Source organism: Augochlora pura, chromosome 8, assembly GCF_028453695.1.
Source record: "Augochlora pura isolate Apur16 chromosome 8, APUR_v2.2.1, whole genome shotgun sequence".
NCBI classification, from domain to species: Eukaryota; Metazoa; Arthropoda; class Insecta; order Hymenoptera; family Halictidae; genus Augochlora; species Augochlora pura.
Window position 1 is genome coordinate 6,394,175 of NC_135779.1, and position 26,136 is coordinate 6,420,310.

The window sequence follows — 26,136 nt, forward strand, 5'->3', positions numbered from 1 at the left end:
GACGCGGCGCTATTGTCTGTCGCGGCCGGCGTTCGGGCAACACTCACCACCATGTACGCGTCGCCGATGGTCTCCACTTTGTAGACGTCGTAGCCTTTAATAATGCGGTCAAACAGAGTATACAGGTCATTCAAAAAGTTTACAACCTACGAAAACGATTTTTAAAATAATTAGAACGTGCGAAGTATGGCGACAGAGGGTTCTATTTTTTGAGTCATCGTGAAATGTACCTGGAACGGCGTGCTCTCCGCAGACATCGCAGTGAAGCCGACGATGTCGCTGAAATAGATAGTGACCAGATCGAAGGCTTCCGGTTCCACACCGATGCCGTTCGTCAAACAGTTAGCTACGGGCCTGCAAGAAACAAATTTAGTTAGTTTGATGAGCAACGTCGCGGATTCGATGGATTGACTGTGAAAGCGAACTCACTCAGGAAGCATTCTGTGAAGCAGATCCTCCGTTTTCTGCTTCTCCTCGTAAAGAAGGCGTGTACGTTCACTGACTAGATCTTCGAGGTTGTTCGCGTACTTCTCCATCATGTCCATCATTTGGTCCATTATATTGCGATGCCGGCCTGCCTTCATTTTCTTTAACCGCGTGCGAATCATTTTGAAGTCGGGCCTAAGCTCTGGACTCTCGGCCCAGCAGTCGGTAATCGTACTAACTATATACTCGGCACAGTCCGCCTCGGACTCGGACAGTATCTCTACGTTAGGTCTAAACGGTGGTTCGCCATCCTCTGGGAACCTTTTCACTCGGTCTATGATTTCTGTCGGTTCGAAAATGGTTTATAATATAGGTTTATATAGTTTATAATAGAGAGAGAGAGAGAGGCAATGAGAGTTATTTCTTTCTTGTTACCTTTGGGTTCTAGATTCACGCCACCGTACGGTCCCTTCCGACCAATGATTTCGAACAGTATTATAGCGAACGAGTAAATATCTCCCTCCTGGGTTCCTCTGATCGGAGCATTGGGATTCCTTAACAGCTCGGGCGCCTTCCAGAATAAGTCTGCGAAAGACGGAACATGTACTTAGTTGGTTCGTTAAAGAGGATCTAGGCTACTGTTATGGTGTTCGTACTTCGATAATACTGATGTTCACCAATGCTGTCGGACTCGGCGCAGTGTCTCATATCGTGTAGCCCGAAATCAGAGACTTGTAGTACCCATCGGGAGGTGACCACGCAATTGGAAGACTTCAGATTACCGTGACAGACTAGCACAGATGACTCATGAATGTACAGCATACCCTGGATTCGAGTAGAATCATTTTTAAGAGTGCCCTGATGGGTGACCCGACCGAACGTAACACGCTTGGGACGCACTCACCTTAATGAGATCGTGAACTAATGACGCGATGAACATATCGTCTAACTTTATATCTTCGTTCTCGATGATGTCCTGAAACAATACAACGCGATCACGTGAAATCATCCGGTTTGGCGCGCTGTGCACCTACGTCTAAGGATTTAAAAAAATGGCTACGTACATAAAGACTTCCTTTGGCGCAATAGTCCGTAATTAACAATATCCTCATCGGCTCGACGCACGCCCCGATGAACGAGTTCAGATTACCGTGTCGTATTTCTCGAAGGATTCGCATCTCTTTCATCACGTCCCGCGATATGTCCTTCTTCTTCGAGAACTTCAGCTCCTTTATGCGGACCACCACCCCGTGGTAGTGGCCGGTCTGCGCGAACACCTGGCCGCCGCACCTTGACTCGTAGGACATTGCACTAACTAAGCTTAACTGGAACGGAAATGAGACACAAGCCTTGTGCAATAGACGGCTAACAAAATGAAACTATCTGTTGTGGCGGATCTATTAAGATAGGAGTGGGAACCGATGATTTTTAAAGAAATTATCGCTACATTATTTTTACATGTTAATTTCTCCCTGCAATGGAACGTATAATTTTTTCTATATGTATAAAACAAATTATTAGGACAGTCGAATTTAGTATATCATTTTATATTAATTAACTGTTAGAAAAGAGCACTGTACCTTAAGGGTAATTTATACAGCATATCTAGAATTTATTATTGAAAAATCAAAAATTATTGAAAAATAAATATACAGTATAGAAGAAATTTCGCATCGATTAGCAGATTGGTAACAATATTACTAACAATATCCATTTTTCTAATTTTAGCCTTCTCCCACCACTGTCCTCACCGGTGGGCGTATCCTGTCGCAAAAGGGGCGTCTCTGTTCAAAGAGGGGACAAAAGAGGATTCTCGTTGGGCCTGGAACCAGAGTGTTTACCTTACTAGGGGAGGACATCATGTTGTCAAGATGAGGATAGCCGTGTATCTCGTTCGGGTCGATCTTCCACAGCAGCCCCTCGATTTCCTGCTCGATCTTCCACCTCCGGTATATGCTCATGGTGATCACCGCGGCGCAGAAGAGCAGAACGGCGAGCACGCCGGCGGCAACGATGCTGCGCAGGTGCGTGTCGTCTTTCGGACAATGTTCATTGAGGAAACCGCAACCTGGCTCCGCTTCCGGTTTATTTTTGAGGGGCCAGTCCATCGACTCCGACGGCCTGTACACCTGCGCAACGGGGACGGGATCGATGTCTTTTGTTACCGTCTCGACGCGGTTCTACGCGGGTTGAACCGTGATCAAGGTTTAACCCCTTGCACTATGATGACGAGTTTCGTGCACGATTTGATAAATATGGCTGGCTATAAATAATTATCTATTAAATTTTATTCTATTAAATCGAAATAAAATTTGAATCCCCTGTCATCGAAATTCGGGAATGAAAGTAAACGAGGATGATCAGGAGACTAAAATCACCTCTCATGGCATCAAGGGTATAATTATAAGGACTTCGTAATCAACGTAGCTCTGCAAGACGCAATAGTGCAAGGGGTTAAGGGAGGAGAAGGGTTGGACGACCGTGAACGAATCCGCGCGAATAGTTGCTTTAAACAACTCACTCACTAGAGTTTCACCCTGTTGGAATTGGCCCACGGGCTTCATCTGATAGTCGCAGGAGAAGTTGTTCAAGCGGAACGGGTCCTTCTTCAGGGCCAGCACCGAGAAGTTACCCTCGGAGTCGCCGAACTTGTCGAACTTGATCGTCGCGCCGCTGACACCTGTTGGCAAAACGCGGTCTTGTCACACCCGTCGAGCCACGGACGATCGTTATCTGGCCCCCAGTCGAATAGGCTCTCTAGCTAACCGTGTCTTCCCCCCGGCCGCGTTAATGGGCAAACGGTCCCTCGAGTTCGAGCGATCCTAGTAGCAATTATCAAAGCCCACTATGTAAGCGGAACCACGATCGGATCTCGTTAATCGGATTCCACTCTTGTCGACTCGTCGACGACGCGAGCACCCGGCACTCGACGCCTCCTATCTCGAGCCGGCGTCCTCTCCCCCCCCCCCCCATTCAGATTGCCCCGCACGCGGGATTATATACGTACTTACTTTGATACGTATGATTCCTGATAATCGTCTCGATGATCTGCGTGCCATTGCTGGCGATCTCTTCGAGCGTGTGCTCCGGCTGGTCCCGAAGGAGCTGGTCCAGGGCTCTCGCGTACAGCTTCACGGAATCGTACAGGTACGCCGCGTGAATCGACACGTACTGCAACAGGAAATCGGGATCGTTGATTTCGATCGACCTGTCTTACGGCTATCGTGTACGGTGTGCAGTGAAAAGCGAGTTTTCGAGGAATTTAGTTAATTAAATCAAAGTTATCCTCTATATAAATATCTAATATATTCCTTTGCTTTTGTTTCAGGTGAGATAATTTTCAGTATATTAACTAATTAACCATAAGCTAATAAATTCAGTGTATCAACTAATAGACCATAAGCTAATAAAATTCAGTATATTAACTAATAAACTATAACCTAGTAAATTCATAAACGAATTTATTATATATTTATTATAGATAAATTCGGGAGATTGCTGCATAAGGTCCCATCACGAAGATCAGTGTGTCATCTGTTGCGAAGGGGTCGTACCTTCTCGTACTTCCTCAGCAGTTCGGGGATGACGAAGTTGAACGGCTCCCTGCTGCTGTACTCGCGGACCTTCTTCGTGAACTCCTCGTAGTTCTGTGTGGGCGGCGTGGACACCACCACCATCAGAGATCGCGCCTTCTTCAGGAAGTCCTTCGGCTCCAAGCAGTTGCGTAAGTTCTCGAAGTGGTCCGGTTCTGAAAAGAGGAGCCGGTCAGGAAACGGAAGCTTTTAGATGGCTAGAAGGGGGAGGGGGAAGCCGGAACGCGATCTTTGAGAACATGATCGCGAGTGTCCGTCCGGGTGAACTGGGTCACGAGCCAGCGCCTGACCCACGGCGTTTAGCTAATCAGGCATTCGATATGGAAATGACGAGGTAACGAGGCGCGCGGTGAAGAAGCTGCCAAGGAGAGAGAAAGAGAGGGATAACAGCGAGGATTCTATGGAATAGAGTTATCGATTTTGGGGGTATCGATTTAGGGGCTATTGACTTTGGGGGTAATATCGATTTAGGGGGTTTCGTCTTTGGGGTCATCGATTTAGGGGTTTTCGATTTTGGGGGTATCGATTTAGTATACTCACTCCATAAGTACTTTTGCGCCTCGCGCGGCGAGTACGTCATCATGTCCACGTGGATCACCATGTACTCCCCGTTGTCCAGCAGCCGTTGGTTCTGCATCGCGTTCATCATCTCGATCAGCGACATCGCCGTGCCCAGGAATATGTATACTGCGGACAGAGATACGCCGGTTCCGTTAGCGGGCACCAGGATCGACACCGGTACGTGGACAACGACGTCGCGCGAGCCGATTTCCAGAACGGAACTGACTTTCACGCTTGTTTCTGCTGCCGCGTAGGAAAGCGCGCGCGAGCCGCGCGCGATCGTTATCAATGAGATCATCGAACGGAACAGCGGCCCAACTGTATCGCGAAGGAAACGCGCGGAAATGCTCCGGGGGGACCCCGGACTGGTGAACTGTAACTGACCGAGTGTGCTGGCCGAGATCGTTCGATGACCGAGAGAGCGTGCTACCGGCATGAATCACAACGACTCGCTAAATCTCCTTCGGGTTGTTTCCGCGAGCAATGGTCCCTGTCTCTGGAGATCGTGCTCGACGAGCGTCGGCGTCGGCGTCGAGAAAGGGGATCGGATCGTCGTAGGGAATACTTAACGTCGAAATCTTTGAGGACGTCTGCGAGATAAACTCAATTTGACGAAGACTAGAAATTGCTGAACTGTGTTATCTCTGCGTAGATTTCTAACTATTTCTTTTCTTAATTTAGTCGAGATTTTTAGTCTATTGTTTTGATATCAAATGTATTGTTAACATTAAGTTTATATTTCTTATTTCAGAGCTGATATATCAATATTGGCCCTTTGCACTCGACACCATTTTAACTTCAAGTCTAAACATATTTTGGGCGACCTACAGTATCTGTATTTTCTATAAGTAATTGCTGCAACTTATACATACGAAATTGAACCCCCAAAAATTCTTAAAAAATAAGCAGATTTAACAATGCAAAAATATTCTCAGAACTTTGTATAACAATCTTGACTGGTGTCTCAGAGTCACCACTCGACTGCAAAGGGTTAATATTAAATACTATTTTCGAAATACACATACTGATCCAGGAATTCCCCATGGAAATCTTCTATAAATTCTAGAAATTATTAAAATTCTCGCTAGAGAAAATTCTCAAAAAATCCTTCAAACTATCCTATTCAAGTGATCCCCAGGACGATCCGATCGACCTAACAGAATCATAAGGGTAGTATAAACTGACTCCTAGTCATGTTTTTGGTCTCCTGTATGAGCTGGAACCAAGCGCTGCCTTGACAACAGGGCATCCGCTCCTCGCAGCAAGTGTGCCGGTCCTCGACGGTCTTGTAATGGTTCACGGTGAGATTGTGCTTGATCGCCTGCTCCTCCAGGGAACGGGCGACCGTCGACCAGGCGCTCTCCGTGATGATCGTGAATTTGTTCCAGCCGTAGTTGAGCAGCAACGCGATCACCGACTTCGTCACCTGCGTGTCCGGCGGCTCGGTCCTCGCGAACGTGTTCACCTTCGAGGCCTTGTAGTCCGAGCATTTCTGGAATCAAACGTGGTGTACCGGGTCAGTGGTCAGCGTGGTCTCTATTCCCTGTCGATCGTGGCTATACTAACGTCAAACCTAAGCTCGTGGTGACAATCGAAAAAGCGTCAGATGGATTATTTGGTAAGTAAGATATGCCTTGTTTCGACTTCTCTCAATTAATTTATTAATCAAAGCATGTTTCACAGGGCTTGCATCAAATACTTGATATTGTTTTATAAAAGTGTTAAAATGGTAAAATGAAACTCGTTTAAGCCTTTCACAATTTTTATTAGAACGAAGTTTACAATATCAGCGATTCTAAATGAGAAAATTAGGAACCTCTTCTTCTTGCATATTATTCGTAATAACTCAACTAACCAATAAATCGCAAATAACTCAACAATACTTCTATATATAATTCCTACATCAAAAAGATCGACATTATCAGCATTTTAAAATAAAAGAAACATTAAAAATAACAGTTCCAGCCTAGTTAAATCGAACGGTGATTCCTCGTCGTCGCTTCAAAATAAATTCGCCGACGCAATGAAGCGCAGGTCCGGCCGAGTCTCTTCGGTAAAATATAATACTCCTACTATTCATCCGCGAGCGCGGCGCGCAATAGAGGCAGAAGCTAGAGACGACGACATCAGGAAAGTCATCGGGCAAAACTGTTCCGGGAAGAGCGCAACCTCGAATCAGTGGGATCGCGTCGACTGGGTGGCGCACAGCGAGCGAGAGCGGCCGGGCAGCAGAAGAATAAAAGCCAGAAAATTGAAAGGGGAACGGAGGGTGGCGGGCACGGTTAGAGACCGGCGAAGTCAAGGAAGAAGAGGAGAAGAAGAGTAGAAGAAGAGTAGAAGGAGAGGAGAAGGAGAGGAGACGAAGAGGTTCCCGAGGAAGAGATCTGGGGAGAAGAACGAGGGGGCAAGAGGAGGAGTTGGAGCAGAAAGAGAGAGTACAAGAGAGTCGAAGGGAGACGAGAGTCGAAAGGAGAGTAGAGAGTAGAAGGCAGGAGAGTAACGCGGCAAAGTGGGCTGCGCGGCTGGTGCCGGGTGTGCCATGGTGTGTGGCGCGCGGTTAAATATAAACCTGTGGCAGCCACCGCGAAGGAGGGCAGGAGGAGAGTGGAATGAACGGGGCAGAGGCTCTCTTCTGGTGCCTCGCGAGCCGTGGAAGTGCACGGGGCGGGTTCGCTCCGTACCGTTGAAATGTGACATGCGCTCATTAACATATAAATTAAACGTGACAACTGGGGGCCGCGGTGACGACCGCGCGCGTCGCCGATCCATTTTCCTTTTCCCGGTATCTCCCCCTCCCCGCTCTCCTCCCTCATCAACTCTTCCTGCTATCAGTCTTTTCCCGGGATCGACCGATAGGTCGCCGAGCACCGCGCGAACCTGTTCCCCGTCGATTTTTCAAAGCCGCAACATTGTTGCGCGCGGCCGACTGGTTTGTCACGGATACCTATTACCCGTCGTATACCTTTATTGTGTACACCGGGCGTACTCGCGCGGGCCGGTACTAATCGAGCAAAACGAGGAACAAGCCGGCGCGCGATTATTCACGCGCCGCCGTTCGTTTCACCTTAGGAAATTATCCGGCGTATAAGCTCGCCAGGATACCTTCCTGGTCTTGCCTTCGCTTTCGGGGAAACAGGTAGAACACGCGCGAGCAACTGCGACCGCTTTCATTCACTTTTACCGATTTCTTTCGCGCGATGATTGATTCTTACTGCCTCTTTAACCCTTCACCGACCAATGGTCGGCACGAATTAATGACACTTTATTCGACTGCAGACGTTTTTATATCTACACAACATTGGCATTAAAGAATTTTATTTATCTTATTTATTCTATTCGTAGCAAAAGGTATCTAATATTTAAAAAATTATATAATAATACCTCGATAATAGTCAATTATTGGCTGATATGATAATCGATTCGCAGGTTAGTAGTTGGGGTTAAATGCCGATTTATAGTCTATCGGTCGGTAAAGTGTTAACCCTTCCAGGACGAACCTGGGCTCCTATAGTATCAACTCGAAGAAATTGCGAGGAATTAGGGAGGTTTCGAAAATAAAAAATTGTAGATAGATCTTGGTTCCAAAAGTCGAAAAGATCTCGCATTTATGCATGCAATTTTAGTCACATTTTGCATGTAAATATGTTGCATTTTTATTTGGTTAACGAAGGTGTGAATCCCGTATTCAAATCTAGATATCTATATATCAAATATCGTATTTGCAGCTCCGACTGCAAAGGGTTAACCAAGGCAACGAACGCGTTCGATCTCTCCCGTAGGCCATTGTTGCCTCCGCCGCGAACTGGAGCAACAAGGTGGCACGCCGTGTGCGGCGCGGATGCGGTTTCTCGCCGGCGAGGAAAAAAATCTCTGCTCGCCGCTACACGCAGGAAGTTTCAACCCGTTCCCCGTGAAATTATGTAACTTCTTCGACGGTTACGCAGGCGCTGCGGCGCACAATGCAGCGTTGGAATTGGGATGCGGCGCGTTGCATGGGAAATAGTTGCACAGGATATCGATTGTACCTGTCGAGGGTATCGTATCGCGCGGCGTCCGGAGTAGGCGAGTTAGGCTGCGGATAAAACCTAGAAGAGAACGCTGGGGTTACTTACTATCGCCGGTATTTTCTATATCAGCGAAGAAGAGCCGACGTATCTTTCAAGTTTCAAAGACAACCGCTTCGTTAATCAAGATTTTATGAAACGCAAGTTCGTTCTGCCTGCGTTTATTACGCATCCGCGGCAAGAAATATTCGATGCCTCGAATTAGCATTCAAGGAAATACTGTTTTACGTAGCTGCGATCTATTCTAGATCACGCAAAGCAGTATATGATGTGTAAAATTCCGGAATAATTGCCTGTTACGTTCTAATATCAAGTCAACAAATGGTTATCAAGTCAACCTCGTGCACTGTATTAAAGCGCCTCATCTAAAGAGATTTGGACCAAAGAAGATTGAAAATATTTTAAGATTTAATATCTTATGATTTTAGAGATATATTAGGTCTGCCAGAAAATTCTATCTGCTCTTAAAAAGAAAGAAAGGAAATTTCTATTTATTGTAGTATCATTATAATAATTTAATATAATCGTAACTGGTGCCCTGTTGCCGGCGTGATGGTGTTAAATATAATTTTTGAGAAAAACATATTGCAATTGAAATAAACTTGGCGGATATAATTTTCCGGTTAATTTTGTCCAATATAATAAGACATACAAGAAGCATTTTTCTATTCCTTGTTCCATTTAAGAACCGATTAAGAACCATACCAATCAACGCAATAGTGAATACACTAGTCCGCGAAGGCCTAATCGCAGCTGTTAGAGCTAAAACCATTTTAGAAGAATTTTTTTCAGAAGAGCGCCATCCGATGCCACGGCCTCCAATCAAGATTTCCAGCGGCGTGGAGAGACTTTTTAGCCATCAGACTTTTTGCGAGCAGGAAAAGTTCATTAGGCGGCCGGTTTTGTCCGACTTTCCGGCGCGGTAGAACACGAAGGTGTAATTTTTATCTGGTAGACACGCGGAGAGGAAGCGTGGGGGTTGAAGGAAAAAGAAAAAGAAAAAGAGAGAGAGAAGAGAGAGCGGGTCCGCTAAGCTGGTCTTTTTACGATCCTCCCACGATTCCAGGAAGCCGTGATCGTCAGCAATTTACCCACCTGTCCGCGACCGCTTCTTTTTTTTCCGCGCGCACGGTCCCGTCGCCGCTCGTAAATTCGCCGGGCTCTTTTTGCGCGGATTTCGCATGGAAACGGCCAAATTGGACGGGGCAAGAGGCCCCGGCAGAAAAGGGGTCCCCGAACGGGTGTGCTTCTTTGGAATCCGTCGGGGAGAGAGAGAGAGAGAGAGAGAGAGAGCGCGGGAACACGGCGCGCAAGCTTGGCGATGAGAGCCGGCCCGGTTCGCCGAAAGGAAGTTGACTATGCGCGGTGATAGCGAGATCATTGTAATCGCCGCTTCAGAAAAATACGAAATTGATCCGGCCCGGCGGCGTCACCACGGAGGAAGTGGCCGGGGGGGCCCCATCGGGGGGAATGACAAAATGATTATTGTTCGCCGCCGCCGCCGCCGCCGTCTCCTGGCCGCGAATCAGCATCCCGCGAACACGAACGCCGCCCGCGAGTTCGTCATAAAGGAAGCCCTGTCGTCGGGTCGATGATATCAACCGCCTCGACCTTGGTGGAATTAGGCGAACAACGCTCCGGATTCAATCCTCTCCAATTCACTGTACGATTCTGTAATCCCTCGAACGGGTCCAGTGGCAAGACCGTCCTCTTAACTCGCGTTAGGCGGGCTACCGTTTAGGCTAGACCGCGGCGTGAAACGCTTTATTTTTTAAACCACCGAATGTCGTGCTAAAAGAATTTATTTTTCAATCGTTTATCTATATAAAATCTATATCAACGCTCATTGCGTGAAATTGTGGTATGCGCTACATTCAGTTGCAATCAGTGCAAACTTTTAATTACGTTTCTTAGAGCAGCAGTTTTTAGTTAGCTTCGCGTGTCTTCAACTACGATTTCTTTTATAGAGAAATGTGCTACTTTGATCAACACTCTGTTGCTGTCATTATTAATCTCTTTAACAGAACGAGAGAATTTGTATTTCTCGTGTAACTGAATCCATTTCTGTTCATAGATTTCGAATATTATATAGAATAATTTTAGCAAAAATTTTATTATTTAGAATAATTTTAGAAATATGTTATTTAGAATAATTTTGGAAAAATCATATTAATTAGAATAATCTTAGAAAAACTATACGATATCCTTTATAAAAGAAGATTATATCGAATATGATGCTGTTTATCGAATCGGAGATCCTCCAATAGAATTGACGAAGCAAAGGTCAGCGCAGCGTCGTTTTAGGGTTAAATATCGCGAAGTAGCGCGGTCCCAGGGCGGCACGTAACCGTGGCCCGACGGCCACGCAACCGTGTGTCCCCACGGTTTTGCATAAACGGGGGCCCCCGGTGATCGATGATCCGGTAGACGAAACTGGTCTGGGTTTAGAAAACCAGTCCCCCGTTCCAACAAAGAGTAGAGACTCTCGCGATCACGGCCGCGCGCACACAACGACGCGCCTCGGGGGTGGAGGGAGGGAGGGAGGTAGGGGGGGAGAGAGATCGTATTGTTTTAAGTCCGGGGGCCCCAGGTCTCCGGGTCGGTGAGGAACGAGTCCTCGGGGTCGGGGTAGACAAAACTGACCAACCTGGTTGGTTATCCTGGCCGGTGAACGAGGTGGGCTTTGGTCATTGCCGGCTCGCGCGACGTGCTGTTATTCTGGGCTCCACTCGGCTATATTTAGACGAGACCACCTTGAGGGAGCTCGAGAGAGGCTCGAGTGCTCTCCGCGGGGCCTGCAACCGCAGCAGCAGCACCACCACCAGCCAGCCGCACAAGCCTTTTCTCTCTATTGGCCGATTGTGCGTTAGTTGTGCAACCGCGATCCCTATGGAGAAGCGATCGTGGAATTCGCCTGCCCACGACGATTTTTCCGCGCGCCCGCGTGCGCGCGCGACCGGTGTGTTCCACGATTATTCTCGGCAAGGTGCACACCCACGAATATCGGCCCGGCCGAGACCGGCCACCGGGCCAATGATCGAGGAAATTTCCGCTGACACCTCGGAGAAACTGTGCTAGTCCGGCGACGATCTCTCTCTCTCTCTCTCTCTCTTTCTCTTTCTCGCTCTCTCTCTCGCTTGTTCTTGGACCGAGGGGAATCTTCCGTGAACGGTGGAACATCGATTGTCCGGTATCAGAATTCTCCGAAGACGATTACCTCACCGAAGCAACTCGTAACTCATATGATTTATTGTACGAGTTAATGAACATGGAATTAAATATTTAAACAATTATTTTAGTATTTAAACTAGTATGGACTTTAGTATGGACACTCTGTCGTCGACAATATTAAATATGGCTGATAATATTGCCAGAATTTCTTTTGTACAACAATGGAAGATTTTTGGAATTTTAGTTGGATATTTTTATTTAATAATAATTTTAAGCACCGTATTATACGCAACAAGTAGCTTAGGATGTATTAATCATCCTTCGAAATTATAATCGAACGCACAGCGCCAAAAGGAGATAGCGTGAAAAGCGACTGTCTTTTTGATATTTCCTATCTCAATGAACAGCACCGCGGTGAAAACGCGTGCGATTTGAACAGTTTCCAACCACTCTAAAATTCGCCGCATTCGTAGAACATCGGCCAAGTCGAAAGAGCGATAAATCACCGACTAATTTGCTAAGGCAGCACAATAACCGCGAAGTATGCGAATCCTACACGCGTATCCGTGACTTCTATCTATCAACAGAGATCACGGGGACTTGATAAAACAATCGTCGACGAAATGGAAACTTTGGCTAAGAGTTCCAGTGCAATGCAACGTATAAGAGGATCCACCGCAATGCAACAGTGTCTTCTCTCAAAACGCACCGTTTCAGCTCATCGCGCATTCACCGCGCCGACTTTTCAAATTTATATGTTACTGCTTTATAATTGCCCCCCGACGCATCTATAATGCATGAGTGGCCCCTCTCGGTTATATATTTCGTCGTTTCTCAAAATTATGCCTCTCTAAAACCGCGGACGCGGCGCGAACCGGCTCTCGCCCCCTTCGCATCGACAATCGGGGTCCCCTCGTCCGTTGAATAACAATGGCGTGATCGCAGGTTTCGCGAGCCAGTTGCGACCGGAATGTCGCCGTCGGATCGACGATTTTATTCTGCGACGGCGACGACGCGACTGCCCCGCGGGATCCCCCGTCCTCTCTTCCTGTCGCTCGAACGAGAGACGGAAGTCACACCCCGCGGTGTGGAAGACTCGAAAAGGAAGTTAAGCACTCGCCGGAATATTAATTCTATGTTTGTTCTTTTACGCGCAACTAGTTCCGAGTGGAAGTCCTTCGGCGAAGCGTAGATCCCCGTGAACGTCTTGTTCGGACACCTGTTGATCGAGATCCACCTCGTGCTCGGTTCTCCGGTCGAGCTTGTTCGCCAGTTGTGTTCGATGTTGTTGATGTAGATTTGATTTATGTAGTTGTAGGTTATTTTTAGAATAGGAAGGATTATAATAGATCGTGGTAAATATAATAGATTATAATGGATTATAGTAGATATTATAGGTAAAGGTAGATTATAATAGATATACTATATTATAGTAGATATAATGGATTATAATAGATTTATAAGTTATAATGGATTAGAACAGATTATAATTGATATAATAGATTTTAACAGGTTATAATGGACTATAATAGATTATAATTGATTATGATGGACTATAAAATATTCTAAATAGATTATAATAAATATAACAGTTCGAAATATATTATAGTAAATATAATGGACACATCCCAAACATCCTCAATATTCAAAAACTTAAACTCCATCCCAGCTTCCAAATCGACTGTGAAACCCGTGCCTTTTCTTCCAACAATTTCAGTAACAAGAAAATAACGCAGCAACGTTTTGCGAACGCAGAGCGATGAACGATAGTGTTCGTAAAAATTAGCGAACGGCAAGGACGTCGTATTTTTACATAGTAATCGGCGATCCGAAGTTGCGCGAGCCACGCAAAAGGAAATGCGAGCGTCAATTGTCGCAAACAATATTTGCGCCTTTAACAGAGAAGCTATTTCAATATCTGTAAATCATATATGAAAAATGATTTGCTACTGGAATTGTTATTACGCGTTCGAAAATGATTTTTATAGACGAAGCTTGGATTTAAAAGTTTGTTGAAACTGTCACTATTATATAAGTTTACTCAATTTCATATAAATAGAATTAATTTTCTGATATAAAATGGAAATACTAGAAGTTAGAAAAATAATCTTAGATTTCCAGTTAAAATGCCTTCCAGTGCGAGTTAAAAGTGGATATCGCACAAAAAGAAATATTGCATCTATTGGAAATGGGTGTTTAAATACATTTAAACTAAGGTGTAGTTTTAAATAAAAGAAACTTTATTTTACGGTGCGTGAGGAAGCTCTTTTCTATGCAGATGCTTCTCTACGACTGACCGTGGCCTTTCCGGAACCCCGAAAAAAAAACTCGGGCCCCATCGTAATTCGAAACTGTTATGTTTGTGCCTCACAAGGCCAAGCACTTATACCAGGTGTATACATACTTTCCTATCTTAATTTCCATCGCTTCTAAGAACATTGATTTGTTTTTGTCCATGCACAAATATCGTATTGTGGGTAATACGTGATATTCCAATAGCATCTTGTAACGATACAACGGGCCGGCGGACACCAGAAATTTCAGGATCGGCGATTTAGGGTGGTAAAGGGCTCGATGTTCGCACGGTACGCCGCAGCCGACACGTTATTTTCCGCGGCGAACGAACGGTGTAGCCGCGCGCGGGATGACAAGAGCAGGAGGCGGCCGGCGAACGGTAACGTCGCGCCAGAAATACAACGGCGCGCTGCTGCTCCCGCGAGACAACACGCCGGCTAGCACGGGGCGCGCAGAACGGAAAGATCGGTTCCGGGAATTGGCGAGCGTGCGAACGGATCACGTCCCGGCCCGTTAATGGTGGCTATTAGTGTTCTCGGGGGAGACCGTTTACGTGCACCGAGATCTTGCCAAACGACACGCTCCGTGTCGCAGATAAATTCGCTAAGCAACACGGAGGTCTCTCTCTCTCTCTCTCCGGCTCGAAACGTGCGCCGGGCCTTTATCTTGAATATCAATCGATAATCCACGGGACTCGTTAGAGAGGAGGCTCCGTCGCTCCCGTTTCTACGCGGTCGCTCCCGTTGCCGTTTCTATACGGTCGCGCGGGGGCCGGCGCGAACAACGGGCCACGCCGCGCGGAAACGCGGCCAGGTGAAAAGTTCAATTTTCTTTCGCCTGGGATCGGTGAAACGCGACCGGCCTGAGCGATGCGATCCCAGATGCGAGACTGGGAGACCCCGCGGGACCGCGACCGAAAAGGGACGCCGAATTGGAGAAATTGATCGGGACGAGAGAATTCCGTCTTTCCGGGGGAATTAGAAAGCTGCCGGACCGTCGACTGATAATTGACCTCTCGGGGAACCGACGCGTGATGCGTGATGATTTCCTCGGCACGGAAATCGGTGGAACGATTTTTCTATCGCTAAGAGGAGAATTCTTGATCTTGTGTAAGGCTTAGGTAAATAATTACCTAAGTGCTACATACCTATATGTACTCATTAATAATTATCTAAATTTTATTTTGTAACATGAGCAGGAAAATCTGTTATTGGGGAGAGAGAGATTGTTTTCTCTATTTTTGGTAGAATGTGGTTAATAATTTTTATTAAACGCTATTAGGCCATTTAGTAAATATAGAGTTAGATGAGAATCACTGAAACACGTCTTTCGCTTCTGGTAAAAATATTGTTAGTATATTCTACTCTATCATTCTTCATTCATTCTAAATGTATTAACAACCTTTGATCCATTAATTTTTACTAAAATACTCCTCTAACCGTCTCTTATTCGTCTCCGCTTCATTTATTCGTTATTATATATTGTGTTAAAGATCGCGCAAGAAATAGCTGTCCAAAGGTACCAAGAAATTTCTTGTTCGTTCCCGGTCCAATCGCAAGAACAGAACAACGTTTAATTACAATCTTTATTCTATTAATATAATACAACCGATATACTATACTATATTACAATATATAATACCGATATAACCTGCACAAAGGTACCGATATCGAACCTAGCTCTCCAAAGATCAAGCGATCCGACCGCGCGTTACGACGCCCCAGGAATTTCGAGTCGACCCGCAGCGAGCCCCGTTCCTCGCATAATTCATCAGAGAAACTATAATGGTAAAACCACCTAACAAGCCGTTTATTTAACGACGCCGGTGATCCTCTCTAAAACCGGCATTAACGTTCCTACGTCGAACAGTTTAGGAGTTATGAATTTCGTCCCTAACGCTCATTAACCGAGCGTAGTATGTGCGCGCGGCTCTCTCTCGTCGTCGCCGCGGTCTCGCAGCGTCACACCAATTAAACGTTCTTGGCTTCCTTTGACGGTGATCCCGGCGGGACAGTCAGGGGGTGGGGGGACGACGACGACGACGACGACGACGACGCCCCGGACCCCCTCGATCGCCCGGTCCCATCGGCATAACTTCTCAAATTATACCGTTAATGCGCGCTATTCCGGGGCCCGCGGCCCCGGCGATCATCGGCGATCCGCCCGCGAGATAAGGGTGCTCGTTAATGGGGAGGAACGGCTCTTCGGTTATATACCTGGATATTTTCGGACGTAGCCCCGTTGCCTTTCCACCGGCCGGGGACATCGTTACGGTATATATATTAAGGCGACGTCTTCGGTGCCGGCGGTGGGCAACGTTCGTCCACCTCTCGCTTCCGCCAATTAAACCCGGCAATAATTAAAGGGGAGTCGGGGATACGCGTCGTGACCGAGTCTTCGACGACGACGACGATGGTGATACGAGGCGGCCGTTTCCCTTACGCAATCGACGAAGGTTTATAAACGCGGAGTGCAAGAAACTGGACGGGGCGGTCCCGGCCTGGACGGCGTTAATCAGTCGATAAGCTTGTGAAACGATGTGCAGAGATGGTGCGTTAACTTGTTACGAGATTGCTTCATTCGAAGACCGCGGCTGCGAACGAACGAACGCCGAGGGTGTTAAGGGGGGCGGCTGCGGCTTCGATCCGATCGGCGCGTTTAACCTTTCGACGCTTCCCCGCTTCGCGGTGCTTTGTGCTGGGAAGGAGGAAAGGTCCCTTCGGAAAATATCCTTCTTCCTCAGTTGATAAGATTATTAAGTAGAAAATAATTGAGATTAGAATAGCGAGTAGATCAGAAATTATTGACGTCGTCTAGATTAAAGTACAATCATGTAAATCGTTGGAAAAATTAAAATCGTGTAAATCATTGGAAAAATTATTGTAAGAATAACCACGAAATAAATTAGATCTTTTTACTGTGTCAGACAATATGTGCTAGTTAATTTTACTATTCAGTAGATTTAGCGCTAACGATACACAAATGAGATCCACGTTCATCCATAAGATTAGCATTATTATTATCTGTCACACAAGTCACAAAATTCAATTTTATAATGTACAAAATGCTCCAGGAAAAATTAAAAAATATTTCCTTTATTCTGAAGAAATATTTTGGATTTCCAGTTAAAATGGCTCCGGCTGCAAAGGGTTAATATCTTATCCGGCACAATAAACGAACGTGTAAAAGATACGCTAAGTATGCAAATTGGTCTCTCGCTTGAGATCAGAAAAGAGAGAGAGAGAGAGAGAGAGGGAGGGAGAGCAGAGCGTCGTGTTCTCCTCTCGAGGAACACAAGCGCGAATCCCCCTGGTTTTCGCAATAGCGTCGATCCTGTATCGGCGTGCCCGCGGAGAGGTTACGATCGCGATCTCTCCGCTCTCGGCTAACGATGCTCCGCCATCTACGGTCATTACCGTCCCATTGTTACGCAAATTGTGGCCCGATGGACGCGGACGATCCGATCTCGTTGGATCGGCGTTCCCGCGGCCGACGAAGGTGGAGGGTGCAGAGGGGTGGTTCAAGAGCCCGTCGCGTTCCCGGCTTACGAAACGATCGATCTCCAGGAGACCGGCCGGTCGGCTCGCGATAGAGCAGATAGAGAGAGCGAGAGAGAGAGAGAGAGTTTTTTCTTCTTCACTCTCTATTCATTAATTAATTTCTGGATTTAACCCTTTCGGTAGGAGCGCAGGATATATCCGGTGTCCATGCGACGAGCGCCGGATATATTTTTCTTTGAAAGTTCAACATTGTACGTATCTCGTCCATGAATATCTGTACACCATCTACATTCTGCCATTCTTCTGCAATTAATTTTTCAATTGCTTTAACCCCCTTAGTGCCGAGCGAAAAAGCCAAATTTCACGTTGTTACTAGGGTTTGGAAGAAGGCTCGTAACAACCAAGCGAAAAGGAATATTTACATAATTCAAAAAGCAGTGTATTAAGGGCGAAATTGGGGAATGAAACAGCGACGCCAATTTTTTTATATTCATTGGAAGTTATATAAATAAAAAAAGTGTGAGTATAAGGCACTTTTCCGGCACTACGAGGGTTAATTTCCTTTTCTTAACTATTTCGAAATTCTTGTTAGAGAGAGCGCGAGAGAGAGAGAGAGAGGAGAGAACCGTGTGTCGCGCAGCTCGGGATCAGAGGTGCCGCGCGATATTCAGATACCCGCGTATTTATATTTAGCCTCGCCTCGTGTCCCGCGAGCGCGCTCGCGTGTTCCCGAACTCGCGCGGGCATATAGTAAAGCCCGGGGAGCGTTCACTCCGATATATAAACATAATAGAGAGCGCGTACAACGGTCAGGCGCGTATTCGCCGGCAACGGGACGCGCGCGGCCGCCGTCATTGTACATTCTAATTCGGGGAACGGGAAACGGAGCGTTGTCGCGGCGGCGGCAGCCGGTTGGTTTTATGACGGAGGGGGGGCGCGGGCCAGGCCGGGGGGGTTCCCGGCCCCCCCCCTTTGGGGGGGGGGGGGGGGCGGTAATTTATGAACGTACAAGTGGAAGATTTCCAACGGACGGTGGAAAAGAGAGGTGGGACGGGGAGAACCGTTCACGATTAATTCGAAAGTTCAACGGTTCGAAAATACGTCGCGCCGATAGCGTGTTTCACAACGCGCGAGCGCGCGCGCGCGCTCGATTGGCGACGATTTATCGGCCGGGAAAGGTGTTCGAATTGTATAATACGAACGGTACGCGTTCCCTTCTAAAAATACACATCTCTAAACCGGAGAATCATTGCGCCGGGGCCCCCTCGGTTCCACGAGGAGGAACGCGCGAGTACCCGCCGAACACACCGTCGTCTCGCGTCGTCGACGCGGGCACCCGAGGGGGAGGGGAGAGCGCGCGCGATTCTTTTACGCACGGGCGCATGCGTGCCGGCTGGCAGCACGCGCGGACGCATGCGCGGACGCGATCGCGAGCTAGGCGGGGGAAAGCCGCGTACACAGAGAAACAGGGCGGTGCTTTCATTTATTCATAAATCAACAGCGTCTATTTATAGCCACGACGGACAAATAGCGATAGTTGTGCGCGAGAGAGAGAGAGAGAGAGAGAGAGAGCGCGCGAGCGCTAACAGTCCACGTTGTATCCTTGAATGGCGAGAAACAATCGACGGAAAATCGGCGGCAGCTTTTCCAGAGGAAACCGGCGAAGACGATGCGCGAGCATGCGCGACTTTTCCCGCTCGATTTCCGGCGACCACGTGGACCAACTTTCAGACGCCGTTGCTCGCGGGCTACGTTCCGGTCAGGGTCGTGGGCCCTCCTCCCGTCCAACGATAATTAGCCGTCTCTCCTTAGACCCGCAAGTCGACTATTTCTGGAAAGTTTTTAATTGAATCGCTAGCGGCCGACCCTGCTTAACGAGCTCTCCCGGATCAATTACGCCAATTGGTGATACTACTACCCGCGACCGTTTCTACGCGCGCCGAGGATTCCACGCCGCCGACGCGCTTTTCGAGGGAACCCGGCGCACACGTGGCGCGAGGACGCCAACCTCGAATTCGATGGAACGCCGCGCCCTGTTCTACGCTCTTCTATAATTCGCGAAGACGGCAGATAGCTGGACGGAATACAAATAATTCTGTCGCAGGAGACGCGCAAGTGGAACAGTCGATTGAACTGCTTTTGAGACTGCGTTTAGGCTGCCGGTTACTAGGTTCGTTGCGTCTCCTTATTTTTAAAAGACCTCGTCTCGAATGGGTTCCCATATCCCTGGTGATTAACCCTTTGCACTCGAAACCATTTTAGCTCTAAATCTAAAATAATTTTTCTGGTTCATAGTATTTCTATTTTACGCAACAAAAGAGTCTGTATCTGAGCGAAATGTTTAAAACTCGTTTGACGAAGCTTGACAAAGTTTCGGAAAGAAATTGCAAGAATTTTGAAAAATTATTTTGGGACGCGACAGAATAATCTTAGCGGTGCCATTGAGTCACCACTCGAGTTCAAATGGTTAATTTCGAATTCCTAGCTACCCACTTTGACGAGGAGATAAGGCTAACGGCTTTTGGGAAGAGCACCTTAAAAACGTGATTAACGCGGAAGCAGGTTTCATATGTTTGCGAACTTGTTGAAATTGTATCTGAATAAACACGACGGCTCTTCTATATTGGTCTGGCAATGGGCGCCAGTTGTTTGCACTGCTTGGCAGCTTCGGCGTTAAAAGAATCAGTTGGGTAACTAGTTAACCCTTTGCAGTCAGCAGATTTTCCATTCAAGAGTACTATTAGGTCAAAGCAAATTTAGCGTCTCGCAGTTAATTTTTCTACTAAATTAATTCCCAATATTAGGTAATAAACTTTAATTAGTTTATTTTTAGTTAATAAACTTCAATGTCTACCGACAGTGATTTGTTTAAGATATACAAGAATAGTGTACGTAGATCCTGTATTTCGGAATCGACCGCGAGCCGCGGAAAATCGCGTGGATCGCCGGGGCTTGGGAAACGAACGGTGTCGCAACCGGCGAGAGTCCGTGTGGATCCACGCAGATCGTTTCTGCGGGATCGGTGGGTGTCGCTGGCGGACGCGACACGATACAAAACACGAGACGACGAGAGACGAGACACGGTGCTCTCTCGGGTCCCAGAGACGAGCCGGAGAGCCGATGCTCTCGCGGCGCGGCGTAACCTCTCTCTCTCTTTGCTCTCTCTTGCTCTTTGGTCTCTCTCTGTTGCTCTTTGGTCTCTCTCTCTGTTGCTCTTTGGTCTCTGTTGCTCTTTGGTCTCTCTCTGTTGCTCTTTGGTCTCTGTTGCTCTTTGGTCTCTGTTTCTCTTTGCTCTCTCTTTCTCTTTCCTTTATCCCTGTCTCTCTCCTCCCTTCGTTCTCTCTTTCGCCGTTCTCCGTGCCCCGTTCGTATATGGGACGGTATACGGTAGACACGGGATGGTAAGTTGTCCGTAACCCGGCCGGTGTGCCGGCCGCTGCCGTGTTCGTTGTAGCCGGCTGGTTCGGTCTGTCGCTCGAGAGAGCGAAGCAGCAATAGCCCAGGCTAAATATAGCCCGGCGATAAACATAGGCAGTTAGTTGGTGCCGCGGTGTGTAGAGCGGTATCCTTGGATATACTCGAATGACGCCGGATACACGACGACTACTACTATCTCTCTCACTCTCTCTCTGTCTCTGCCTCTCGTAAACGCCGTGGGATTTCGGGCTCTCTACCTGGCCGAGAGAGTCATTCAAGAATCCCCGTGGACCCGGCGGCGCGGCGGCCACCGAACGGCTCAGAATGGGCACAGAGAACGCGCGGGGGCCCACGGGCCGCAACCACCGTCGCCGACTGGAAATTGGCCACGGGGTCCACGGGACCTCGTGTCCCCTTGGTAATTAGCCTTTTCGACCGATGTTCGCCGACGTTCACCGCGATCGCCAATTAATATTGCGTGACGCGAGATTCGATGCGTCGATGCAGACACCGGAATTTTAACACCTAATCCGATCGCTGAGTTTTCTTTTCTTTTGGAGCGTAGGATCTTTTTGGACCTAGGAACACAGTCTTGGTCCGGGTGGAGCGTCTTTGTACAAGAGTCTCGCCTTTGTCGGACGATCTTCGAATCGCTGAATTCGATTCTTATGATAATTTTCGGCTCGATGTGTGTGGATTCGAGATAACGCGTGATATAGGCGCGTGATACCTGTGTGTAATTATACAAGATGTAATCTGTGTTATAAATACGTGAATTAAAACACGGCTATTTTTTTAACCTCTTAGACACGGCTGGATTTTATACAAAGTTTTTCATTCCGAGTGACGACATCCCCCATTTACCGGCGCGTTCTCTCGCGCCCTCATCATTCTATCCTCTCGGTCTCCTTCGTCACCGCTGAAACTCGCTCGTCCCCGCGACGGTGTCCGTCAATATTTGCCGGTAATCGGGCGGCGAAAACAACGCGTAAATCATCCGGTATTACGGCGTTCGTGGACGATATTACAGCAACCGTGTTACAAACGCGGGACACCCCGGCGCTGTTATCGGCCGAGAGAGAGAGAGCATGTGTGTCCGAACCGCGACCGTGTGTTTATCGGGCTGACTCTATATTTAGAAGCGAGCGCGCTCGCTTTGTCGAGAAACGCGCGCGGATCGGAATCGAGGAAGGAGAGAACCGCGGCGGCGAGAGAGGCTCCGCGGAGCGGACTTTCGCGCGCGGTGAAAACCGCGGATCCGCGGGGAGCCCGGATGTACGATAAACGATCATTCCGTATTTATAAATATCGCGGAGCTTGTATAGTTAATGTCGTGGCCAGTTGCTGAAATTAAATCTCCCGGTGATAATTTAGTGGACGTTCATCGCGACGATCTTTTTTTTATTTTCAATTTCACCAGATTCTTGTGGGTCTATCAGTAAATTTGATCCATTTGTTAAAACAGGTGAAAGGGGGACACCTATGCGTATCCTTATCCTCTTGACGCGACGTTTTGACACATTTTTGTCATATTCGCGAAGGCGTTGATCACCGGACCATAAGTCGGTCACTGCCAATACACCTTGCCGCGCGGATTATAGGGAACGCTGAAAGAGGTACGTACCTCGAGATCGCGGCGAGAACCGGAAAATCGGCGCGGTGCCCGCGAGGCGTGAAATTTCGCGCGCGGACAAAAGGGACACGCGGCGTTCCGCGAATTATCGGCTCGGCTCGGCTCGGCGAAGGAAATTATATTCGGTGGCGCGGCGTTAGGCTTAACGGGGCGCGATAGAGCGGAGCTTAGCCGGGGACAAATTAAGGCGATTGCGACGGAGCCGTCGCGGCTCGTTAAATCGCACGCACTTCGCGTATCGCGCGCGAGCGAGCGAGCGCGGGGGTCCAGACGCTTGAAAGCGCGGCCTCGCGCGACCAGACGGAATGTGTGGCCACACGTTTCGACGGAATCGCTCTCCGTGCTGCGGCATGATTTTTAAGCAGCCATGCTCGACGTTAGGAGACGATTGTAAAGAGGAATTTAGTTATAACAGAAATTATTTACTTTATTTATTTGCAACGAAAAAGGTAAAAGCTAATTTGAAACGTCGCTCGATTGTGAATTCCTCTTGGAACAATTTCATAAATAATACGATAGAAATAGACGGAGCATATAAAATAGGATATAAAAATTCAGTATACATTTTTGAACATTGTTGCTTACAGATTAATTTACCTAAATACCGTCGTGCAATGATAAGCAGCGATAACAAATTTTATTCGTACGATTTCGAAGCGAGAATACGCTGTTCCATATTGGGTACTTTAATCTCTTCACTGTCCCGATTTATGGAACACAAGGATATAGTAGGAAAAAATTGTTGCAAAATTTTTTACTGATATTAAATAAATATTTGAAAGCTCGTTGAGTGATCTAGAGACATTAATCTATCGAACAGCAGCATAAATATTCTACAAGAACCCTTTTTGATTATAATAAAATCAGTGACGATCTTACACTCCCGGAAAAGCGATCTATAATAAATAATAATAATAATTTACTTCTTTTCTTCTACATGAATCTTTTCGCATCTTTCGCTTCGCATCAGAAAAAGAGTCTATTCTTTCAAGATTTCGCTGCTAGAAAATTACCGCAGCTTGCATAACGTACGCACACCACGAACCAGGGTGTGCTCGTCCAACGAAACAGCGCGTCCATTAAAAATCGTCTCGAGAGACCGGCGTTTCTTCAGATCGTTAACTAAGATGATCGCTCGATTTACTTTCACCGTTTTTACATCAACCCGCGTAGACAGCATCTCGGTGCATCTACCAGCGTTTGGGATCAATCTTAGACTTCTTATATCCCAGCGACCATGAAAACCCTTGCATACAAATTTCCAATGAAATCCGTCACAGTTTTATATTTCGACCGCGCGCGACGAAGAAACGAAGCCACGAAATTCGTGGCTCGGCGGATCGCGGGCGTCTCGCGGTCCACAGAGCGAGATTGGCTTAACTCGTTCGCTGGAATCGTTTTAACTGGATCGGCCGCGGAGGCGCGAAGCGTAGATTCTCGCTGTTTCGTCGCGCGCGCGCGCGCGTTATCGGGAAGAAACGCGACGAACCGCCGTGAAAAAAAAACGCTAGACGAATAGAGAGACAGAGAGAGAGAGAGAGAGGCAAGTTCGAGGGGCCGTCACGTGTCGCCGTTTGCGAAAACGTGGCGATCACGTGGCCGTACCCACCGCCGGATAAGCGTTTGCCACCGGGGGGTGGTGGCGAGACGACGGCAGAAATTCGTTTATCTGCGCGCACGCGGTTTAGGAGAGCGGAGCCCCGCGCGACCGACGACGCCGTCCTCGTAAAACGAGGGAAGAACAACGCCGGACCGACCATACATTCTTGTTGACCGAATGAATACGCGTCGGTACGCCGGGCCCATAATTGGTGCCGGCCAATTAAGGGTTAATTGAGTGTATTTTAGCCTGAAACCAGCCGCGTCGTCGTTACTTGAGGCGGAACCCACATTAAACCGGCCATGCGACGAGCGACGGTCTGGAAAGCGAACTTTTTTTTCGCTTGGACGTTGCGGCGAAAATTCGAGGATCGATGTAGAATTGTTATAGCGTAGTAATCGCAAAAATTTAATAGCGTGAGACAACAATAGTCTTAGAAAGGATGAGTCGTGTAGGAGATTTTTATTGTTTGCTGTCGCGTCGCTGTTCCTAGCCGAGTTTTTCTGTCTTTTTCGAAGCAGCCGTGTACAGAAAAATAAATTTATAACAATCTCGTCGTAAATTTTGCATGTCACAGTCGTTTAGTCGGGGTTTCGAAGCGGCGGCGCGTAAAAATGGCGCTTCGTCTACGAGCGCAGGCCGATAAACGGACGCGCGGAGGAGTGCTCGGGTAAAAAGCGGATCCGCCTTTCGTTCCGGTCGAAAGAGTATAAAGAGGCCTGGTTCCAAACTTAACCGGGGTTTCTATAGTCGGTCCAGTGGGGGGCTAAGTATAGGCGGTCCGGCGACGGTTCCGTCGAGAGGCGCAGTGTTCTCCTGCGGCAGGGCTGCCGACAAGGTGGCTAATTTCAGCGGCGATCCTCGAGCTGCTAGCAGACAGCAAAAGTCCGGCGGAGCCAAGGTCAAAAAACACGTCAGTCGCGTTCGATCGAATCCGCGCCGCTTTGTGAATCATAGCCGGTTAAGACAATCGGGAAAACTGGAATGTCCGACGGATCGGTTGATCGGCGTGGAAAGCGCGCGAGAACGAGAGGCGAGGCAGGAAATGGGACGAAGATAGATGGATCGACGCGGTGGCGGCCATTTTCGGAGACGCGATTTTCCTTTTTATTGTACTATACCTACAAATACTATAGTATGATACGACTTAGTCGCGACATTTGGTTATGTCAGGTTATGTTAAATGACGGCCGTTTAACGCTACCCTTATTCTGTAATAGTACAGTAAATATGTACTACACTATACATACATACTATATGCAAAGTATAATACGATTTAGTCGCTTTTATTATTTGAGTATGTAAAAATAAAAGAAATAGATCGTGCCACGTTTCAAAATAATTTTTATCAAGTCCACTTATATACAAAAAATTAAGAACTGTTAACTCTTGCACGAGTCACAAAATTCAGTTTCATAACCTATAAAACGCACCAGATTATATAAAATGGAAACGATACAAATCTGGAAAAATATTTTGGGTTTCCAGTTGAAATGGCTCCGACTGCAAAGGGTTAAAGAACAGTTTGGCCCCGACGAGAGCTCTCCATTGTCAGGGATTTACCGTACCTTGGTGAAATTTGAGAAGCGAACCGCCGAAGGTAGAAGAAGGTCAAGCAACCGGCCGGCGTGCGTTAAAGAACGGCTGAATCGAGCCAGTTTCTTGCGCCGATCGGCACTCGAACGGATTTTCCCATAAATATTAATTAATCCTGTTTGTGCAATATTACGTTATACAGGAGCGCCGCACGCTCTCTCTCTCTCTCTCTCTCTCTCTCTCTCTCTCTCCTACTACCGCGGACGACGACGACGACGATGACGGGGCAAACGGGTCGGCGGCGGCGGGACTTCTCCTGGCTGCGAAACCAGTATTTCTC

The 26,136-nt window shown here is 47.5% G+C and overlaps 1 protein-coding gene across 1 annotated transcript in view; it reads right to left on the minus strand.

Moving 5' to 3' along the window:
- Positions 1–26,136, minus strand: part of LOC144474357 (receptor-type guanylate cyclase Gyc76C) — a 92,672-nt gene that overhangs the window by 2,539 nt on the left and 63,997 nt on the right. Inside the window, exons 5-17 of the mRNA XM_078189119.1 lie at positions 5,766–6,072; positions 4,560–4,706; positions 3,981–4,174; positions 3,438–3,597; positions 2,952–3,106; positions 2,268–2,555; positions 1,491–1,751; positions 1,331–1,402; positions 1,083–1,251; positions 862–1,011; positions 430–769; positions 231–354; positions 48–146 (exon numbers count right to left, since the gene is read on the minus strand). Of these exons, the coding sequence (XP_078045245.1) occupies positions 48–146; positions 231–354; positions 430–769; positions 862–1,011; positions 1,083–1,251; positions 1,331–1,402; positions 1,491–1,751; positions 2,268–2,555; positions 2,952–3,106; positions 3,438–3,597; positions 3,981–4,174; positions 4,560–4,706; positions 5,766–6,072 (2,466 nt within the window). The remainder of the gene's footprint in view (positions 1–47; positions 147–230; positions 355–429; positions 770–861; positions 1,012–1,082; positions 1,252–1,330; positions 1,403–1,490; positions 1,752–2,267; positions 2,556–2,951; positions 3,107–3,437; positions 3,598–3,980; positions 4,175–4,559; positions 4,707–5,765; positions 6,073–26,136) is intronic.